The sequence below is a fragment of the Perca flavescens genome, chromosome 11, assembly GCF_004354835.1.
Source record: "Perca flavescens isolate YP-PL-M2 chromosome 11, PFLA_1.0, whole genome shotgun sequence".
Lineage (NCBI taxonomy): Eukaryota > Metazoa > Chordata > Actinopteri > Perciformes > Percidae > Perca > Perca flavescens.
Genome location: NC_041341.1, coordinates 2,763,986 through 2,772,369, shown reverse-complemented (window position 1 = coordinate 2,772,369; position 8,384 = coordinate 2,763,986). Strand labels below are relative to the sequence as shown.

The window sequence follows — 8,384 nt, the reverse complement described above, 5'->3', positions numbered from 1 at the left end:
CGTAGGTACAACCTCACCTTCCCAAGAAGACTAAGCTGAAAGAAGCTTGTTTTTACTACTGAGCTCATTTATTTATCCAGTTTAAACGAACTATCAATAATAACTCCTAGACTTTTTACACACGGGCTGTAGTTAGAAAGTAATGGGCCTAGAGCTCTGTTTAAATCTGAGATATCGGGCTCCCCAAAAGTTATAATTTCAGTTGTTTTTTTTTTTCAATATAATATACTGTATATATCTCATATGCTATAATTGTTGTGCAATGAGCAAGTTTCATTTTCCCTATTCCTCAGACTCTGGATCTTCCTCTTCATCCAGTGACAGGAGGAAGAGGAAGAAGAAGACCAAGAGGAAGAGCATAAAAAAGGATGAAGGGGCACAGCACAGGGAGCCAGCACTGAAAGCAAATATTGAAAAAAAGAGTGGAGAGTTCCTCTCCATCACATATTAAGTAAAAACATTTTTTTTTAGGGGAAATATTTTTATTTTTATTTATGGAGTTTTAAATACAAGGCATCTACTACAATACTATATAAAATGTGTATGTATCAAATATTACCATGTAATAAAATAGAAACAGGTAGTTTTGCATTTTGCAGCACTGACTCATGGTTATTACACAGAAACTACCAGACGTGTTTCAAGGTAAGAAGTCACAAGATTAAACATATCGTTTGTAACCATCTAATTTGGAAGGTATTATGCTGATAATAGCCTATAATACAGTTTAAACATCAACAAATATTATCCCATCATTATCATGTTATTAAAATATTAATATAACTGTATTACCATTAACCAGATATAGATAGGGTTATCATTGAACCCTTTCGTAGTTATTACATTAGTAATTGCATGTGATTACATATGTTAACTTCTTATCACCTTATTACCCCAGTAATACCTCTTATCATTGTTATTATTACCCAGTTATTACTTTTTAATTACATGATATATATTACCTATTTATTATCACACTACCTAACAGTAATGTAAAGTGCTGCCAAATTCATTTGTCAATGAAGTCGTCTCCAAAGTCGATCATTTGTCTCAGTGCACTCAGGATCAGAGAGTCAACATCATCATTGATCTTGATTTCATCATAGTAGTTCTTCACAGGAAAGATGCAGTTCACTGGGATTCCCACTGAAGCACTGAAGTCATGTACCTGAGTGGTTAAACAATGGGAGATATTGTGTTTTCTGTGCTCATATAGTGAAAATATTTGGACTACAGAGTTAACTTTTGATATTAATGAATGTCTGTTACATTCAAGCCATTGCTAAATGAGTTGATACAAAGCTAATTAAAGCTGCGAGCAGCGATGGACAGGCCCTCACTCCTCTGCGCTCGTCGGGGGTTACCGGCAGACGCCGCTCCTTGCGATTAGGGCTGTAGCGATACACTAATCTCACGATACGATACGATACACAATATTCAGCTCACGCTACGATATATATCACGATATTCAGCCACTTCTTTGTTCATCGGTAAACACTCAAAATGGCCGCCACGCCCACACCGTCTGACGAAAAGTTTTTCTTTTAATAACTTTTCATCGTTAAGGTGTTGGGATGGTACAGACCAAGTTTGAAGTCCATCGGATGAAATCTCTAGGAGGAGTTCGTTAAAAAGTATAGCACCTTGACTTTTAGGCCTACTTCCTGTTGCCACTAGGGGGCGCTATGACTTTAAGTAAATATCGGCCTTTATTTGTCCTCAGGGTTGGACTCTTATGAATCCTGAAAAGTTTCGAGGTAATCGGACAACGTACACTCGAGTTACACCCACTTCCTGTTTCGGCGGCGAAACGCACAAAATGGCCGCCCCGCCACGGCCACGCCCTATGACGAAAAGTTTTTCTTTTAACAACTTTTCATCTTTAACGTCTTAACATGGCACAGACCGAGTTTGAAGTTGATCGGATGAAATCTCTAGGAGGAGTTCGTTAAAGTACGACATGTGGAAATGGCCAAAATCGCACTAATTTTGAACTTTGAAATCAAAATGGCGGACTTCCTGTTGGGTTTAGGGTATGGCTCTAATGAAGTTTTTTGTACATCTTGACATGTTACAGATGACATATAATAATGTTTGGGCCAAATTGAACAATGTACACTCGAGTTAAACCCACTTCCTGTTTGGATGGCAAAATGCACAAAATGGCCGCCCCGCCACGCCCTGTGACGAAAAGTTTTTCTTTTTATAACTTTTCATCAACGTCTTAAGATGACACAGACCAAATTTGTTGATTTGTTGTCAATGAAATTTGATGGGATGAAATCTTTGGGAGGAGTGTGTTACTTAAATGTACTGCAGGGGCTCAATTTGTTAAGTTTTGTAGGGGGCACAAGCGATGCATTTCTTCACGCCTATCTACAAAACCCTTAAAATATCAAATTGTAAACCAGGCCTGATGTGTGTGCAAAGTCTGGTGAGTTTTTGAGTATGATAAGGCAAAACGGCGATTCATTACACGATAAAACAATAAAACAAAAATAAATCCTTGAGTTTAAATGGGGACTTCGCCGCTGTGCTCGGGCCCTAATCAGCTCTACAAAACTCAAATTGTTTACAAGATTGTGGCGTCCAATGACTTTCCTGCAGAAATTCCAGTGACGATAATGAGTTCTTCTAAAGAGTCCATAATGTTTTTTAATCCTCCTTGTCTCCATGGTTACAGCAAATGTTTTATTTAATAGGGTGGTGACAGAAACTACACAATATAGCTTTAAATCACGTCAGGTTATATTTCTGTACAGACTCAGAAAGACAGAAACTACACATATAGCTTTAAATCAGAATATTGGTCATCATTATTTAAATCACGTCTTATGGTTCTGACAGAAACTAACTACAATATAGCTTTAAATCACGTCAGGTTATATTTCTGTACAGACTCAGGAAGACAGAAACTCACCTTTTGCTTAATGTGTTTGCTCTTGTACACATTCTTCAGATCCTTTTCAGTTTCAGGACAGGCTGAATCAATGTTGGTGCCTATTGCCATTTGGGGAATCCCTGTAGACAGAAACACACTCAGTAGTTTAGATTTTTAAGGAAGATTATGTTCATTAAATGAAAAAGAAAAAAACAGAACAATCTGTTGGTCAGACAACAAAGTTTCTAAATTGTAAAAAAATATGTATTTATATATATATATATAAAAAACCGGTCAAAAGTTTTAGAACCTCCTCCCCACGCTTCCCATCCAATCTGAAGGAGCTTGAGAGGATCTACCAGGAAGAATGGCATAAACTGTCCAAATCCAAGTGTGCAAAGCTTGAAGCTCTACCAGAGAAGACTCAAAGCTATTATTACTGTACAAGGGGCTTCTACAAAGTACTGATTAACGGGTCTGAATACTTCCTTAAATGAGAGATTCAGTTTTTGATATTTAATAAATTATATTTTTTTTAATAAAATAACACAATAAAGTGCAAAAAGTAAACAGTTTTATACTTTCTGAAGCCAAGTATCTTATATTCTTACCCAGGTCACTGGCTAACTTTCTGACTTCTGCCATCTTCTTCAGAACTGAGTCTGTAATTTCTGCTGTATTAGCAGAAAGCACACAAACCAGAACATGAACTTTGTCTTCTGGAGATGGACAAGGGTTGTACCATGGATCCTCAGCAGAGAGTGGAGATACAGGGTTGAACTGGGACACAATTAAATATTAACATGTTAAAATAGTTTGTCAAAATGCATGAGCACACATAGAATAAAAAATAAACACAAATGTGTACATATCAGCTTCAGAAGGGAAAACCGAACATACTTCTATCTCTATCTTACTCTACTAGTTTCAGACCAAAGCAGTTATTTTTAAGCTCTTGCAACTTCATCAGCATCTTAAAATGAGGGATGCATCTGGAGTTGATTTTCTTATTTTTCTCTAACAGGAAATAAGTGAAATGTTGCTGCATGAGGTCCAATGAAGGTTCCAGAAAGTGGACATGAAATGAATCAGAACTTTTGTTGTCAGTGAATATTTTACTGATAAGGTCAAAATCAGTCTGTCTGCAGCACTGTGAGATATGTTTGGCAATGTGAGACTGGAGGTTTAATAATGTCCCAGTTGTACCTTGTATCCCTCCTTCACATGTCCTTTCAGGGCCAGTATGATGTCATCAGGACGAACTCCACCCCCTTTCTCCAGACCCATGATGTCATTGAAGACAAAAGGATAATATGACTTTGACTTTCCTCTTCCTTCCTTTATGATTTTATGAGTGGCATACTGTAACAGAAAAGATGAAATGACTGTGTTAATCACAATAACAGCATCTACAGACTTTGGGTCCTGCAGTGTTTACTTTGTAAAACATCCCTGGATGCATCAATATATTAATCATGTTTTTTATGTTTATCTCAAATTCCAGAACAGTTTGGGTAATACATTGGGGTTTGGTGTCTAAGTCTGGGGTTTCCTCCCTTACCTCTTCCTGGGACATGAACTGAAATTTTTTTTTGTTTGGTGTCTTGCTCAGGGACACTTTGACATGTGGTTGATTCCCAGTGGGGGAAAAGTAAAAGAAAATTTGTATATCTTATGAAATTATGACAACAGGTCACTGTTGGGCCTACATGAAACTTTCGCCACAAAAACATCCTGTTGCTGTCACATCCTGACAGCATTCCTAACAGTTATGTTTAGCCTCTAAAAGGTACATTTTGTCACCAAAATGACTAGATAAGATTAGAAAAAAGATTGTGGTTTGGGTTAAAAGAGGGGCTCCCTTATGTAGTTCTCCTGGGATACGAACACCCTGGACAGGGGCGTGGAAAATTCACCCTAGATGGGTGAAAGTTTTGGGTTTTCTCCCCTAACCTCTTCCTGGGACTCTTCCCCTGTCCTGAAAGCCCTACAGTGTGTTTTAGGGCCCACACATCCACCCAGACCTCCTCTCTATGAGGATGTTTGCTCTCTTATTCTAGGTGCTCCGGTTATAGTTACTACAGACAATAAAGCAGCTGCCTTACATCAAAAGTCAGTGTGCTGCATACAATAATAAATATAGGTAAGGTAAGGGTACGTTATTTGTCACATACACGTACATGTAGCGAAATTCATTCTCTGCATTTAACCCATCCCTCAAGGGAGCAGTGGGCAGCCAATCACAGCGCCCGGTGACCAACTCCAGATCTGAGCCAGTGCCTTGCTCAAGGGCACTGACTGGAGAACCTGGTACATGTTTTTGATGGTGGGGGAAACTGGAGGAACTGGAGGAAACCCAAGCAAACATGGGGAGAACATGCAAACTCCACACAGAAAGGCCCCGGAACCACCTGGATTCGATCACAGAACCTATTTGCTGTGAGGCCACAGTAATAACCATTGGGCCACCATGCTGCATATGTGGAATACATATGAATTAAGGTGTTGTTCTCATAGATATTTCTGTAGGAATGGTTCATAAGAACAGCCTTCTGTGTGACTGGATACTGGACTTTCTGACCAACTGCCTCCAGGTGGTGAGAGGGGACACATTCATATACCTGGGGGTAAATATTCACAAGGAACAGACCATGGGCCAAACACACTGAAAAAGGCCCAACACTGTCTGTACATCCTCATGGGCCAAGAGAAATTTGGCCTGAGGCCCTAAATCTTTTGCTTTTAGTCTGCATGTATGGGTGTACCTTCTTTTCCTGCTAACATTTACATGTTTTACATTTCCCTGTGTGGGTTCAATACAGTTGACCTTATCTGACTATCTTTTCAGTGCTACGGATTATTCAAAGGGGCGAGTTATGGAACTCAAAGTAACAAATCACTGAATTAAGAGAAAGGGAAGTGAAAGGTTGAAGTGAAAATTGATAAAACAGATGCTGCTTTGGAGGTTTATTTACTTTGAAATCTAAAGTTTTCTTACTCTTGTGGTGAAACTTCTGTCAGAGGTCATTGCACTGGTCAAAGCAGGAGTACTCATTCTGCCTCGTAGGACGTTGCTGACAGAGTTGATGAAGCTGGACTTTCCAACTCCGACTGGTCCGTACAGAAGGATTCGGAGATGTTTGATGTCATCGTTTCCAGGCTCATAATCCTGCACATACTGGAGATCTGTCGCTTTGTCTCTGTTAAAATACATTACATCATAATTTTAGATTATTACGTATATTACATATATCAACATTACTATTATTGATCTCAACAGCAATAAAACTACAAGTAAACCAACATTGGTTTGCAACAAAAAAACTAAACAAAAACTAACAAAACTTAGCCTTAACCCTCTGCACCCTGAGGTATTTTTGACAACCTCTGGTCCGTCTGGTTTTATTTTCTAAAAAAGCTTGTAAAATTTGGGGTCTTTTATTTTAAATAGCAGTGACACCACACATAAACAATAAATGTTAATAAAGTTAACTCACCCCCAGGCTATTTCCCTCCATGGATCCTTCAAAGCTGAAGTGGAAATCGTTTAATTATTTAGGAAATAAGCAACTATTTCAATGGACAAATCAGTAATGGTTTTACTAAAAGTGTTCAGAAATAAACTTAATATCTTACTGGGAGAAGGCGGCGGGGTTGGTGTTCCTGAAAAGAAAAATAATTTAGTAAACATGTAAAGATTCAGCGATATGAATGTGTATCTGGTTATCACAGATATGATTCTGAAACGCCTACACTGACTACAGCAGCAAGGAGGCTGTTTCATTTAATATGGAGCAGATGTGGATGTTATTTGGTTATAACTGGTTACCTAATTAAGTTAGTTTTACTATTACAACAAATTAATAAAAGCCTTTTCTCTTCCCCACAGCATAGCACCCAAAAAAACTCCAATACACACATTTTCACATTATGTTTCTGCTGCAAATTAGCATTTTTCAGGTTTGTGAAAAATGGAGCTTGTTTTGAAAAAAACATTACATCCCTTTATCACCACGTAATATTAGCGTTCTGAGTGAAAGAACTCATGACAAAAACAACAGTTTGATAAAAAAATATATGGAGGAATTAAAGGCACAAAAAATGTCCCTGGTGTTTAAAGGACTTAATAAACACCATGGATCACATTAAGTTCTTTTGATGTTTATAAAAATAGTTAGGAACATCTTTTTTTTCGTTCCCGACAGGAAGTCGGCCGTGTTGGATTTCGTGCATTAATTTTAATTTTATGAACACCTATTTGAGAACTTTAGGTTGCATGAAAACTCCCAGAACTTTGCAGTCATGTTCAAACTACTAAATACTTTGATTTAATATCACATTTAGGCTTTAATAGAGAGATTCTCCGGTGGACCAACGTGTGACTTTAATTCAGAAAACATGAACAGTAGTGAATGAGGAAAGTAAAATTGATCCTGTTTGTCAGTTTGAAAGATAATGTATCAAGTGAGGAAAGTCTCAGTTTGTGGTAAAACGTTTTAAGTATCAGACTGTGAAGATGCGTCATTAGAAAGACTCGTCAGCCCAAAGAGTCTAACCGGCAATTTCCACTGACTGTGGAACGTCTGCGGAACGTCTGCAGAACGTCTGCAGAACGTCTGCAGAACGTCTGCAGAACGTCTGCAGAACGTCTGCAGAACGTCTGCAGAACGTCTCCGTCCCAGTTCCGTCAGTCCTCAGCAGATACGCAGAGCTTCTATTTTTGACGGACAACGGAGAGCTCCGCAGCAATTCAGCACACGGCAGATAGTGCGGGACAGGAAGTCGAGCACAGAAACAAAATAAATATCCAGTTAAGTTTCAAAATAAAATACACCGTGTTTACGGCGGATCATATTTCCTGCACTACACCATGAACACACAGCCCAGAGCTGTTTCCCCTCTGCTCCTCTGGATGGAAACTAACTGTTGTTGGTTTTGTGGTTCTAAAATAATCACATAATAAGCCCTAAAGCATCACTGGCCATAACAAGAGAAAACCATGAGGGAAAAGAACTTACTTAGGTAACAAGCTGTTAGAAATAGAAATGCGCCTGTAGCAAGTTATGAATCCATTATTTTTTATCCATAAATCTCATAAAATGACATAATACAATGCAGCCAGAGTAGCCTTCACATACATTACTGTTATCATCCTATGGCGGTACACAATTAAACTACACAATTAAACACAATAAAACATGGAAAGAGTAATTTCCTCTTTTTCTCTCAGATATTAGCCTACTAAATTTAAACATGTACCAAAATCATCTCTATTGTTTTTAAGTTGCCTCGCAGTCACACATACACTGACACAACAACGCATTTCAGAAGCCATTATGGCTAACTTATTAGGGTAAAAAATAACTTAACTTGAAAACAACTGGGTAGGCTAAATTACATTCATATTACACTATACGCCAAACGTGAAAATAGATAGGCATGGGAGAGAGCATGAGAAGAATATTCATTCATTGCAAATCCATTTTTTTTAACACAGCAGTAG

The 8,384-nt window shown here is 38.2% G+C and overlaps 1 protein-coding gene and 1 long non-coding RNA gene across 4 annotated transcripts in view; both read right to left on the bottom strand.

The window, feature by feature from the left end:
- Positions 1–531: 531 nt before the first annotated feature.
- Positions 532–8,384, bottom strand: part of LOC114563815 (interferon-induced protein 44) — a 61,889-nt gene continuing 54,036 nt past the window's right edge. For all 3 annotated transcript variants that reach the window (XM_028590734.1, XM_028590735.1, XM_028590736.1), the window contains exons 12-14: positions 3,493–3,661; positions 2,921–3,021; positions 532–1,168 (exon numbers count right to left, since the gene is read on the bottom strand). In XM_028590734.1, the coding sequence (XP_028446535.1) occupies positions 1,010–1,168; positions 2,921–3,021; positions 3,493–3,661 (429 nt within the window). In that variant the 3' untranslated portion in view covers positions 532–1,009. The remainder of the gene's footprint in view (positions 1,169–2,920; positions 3,022–3,492; positions 3,662–8,384) is intronic.
- Positions 5,886–6,544, bottom strand: LOC114563817 (uncharacterized). Its single transcript, XR_003693689.1, has 3 exons — positions 6,518–6,544; positions 6,379–6,412; positions 5,886–6,081 (listed from the first exon to the last, which is right to left on the bottom strand). It is a non-coding gene; the product is annotated as an uncharacterized LOC114563817 (long non-coding RNA).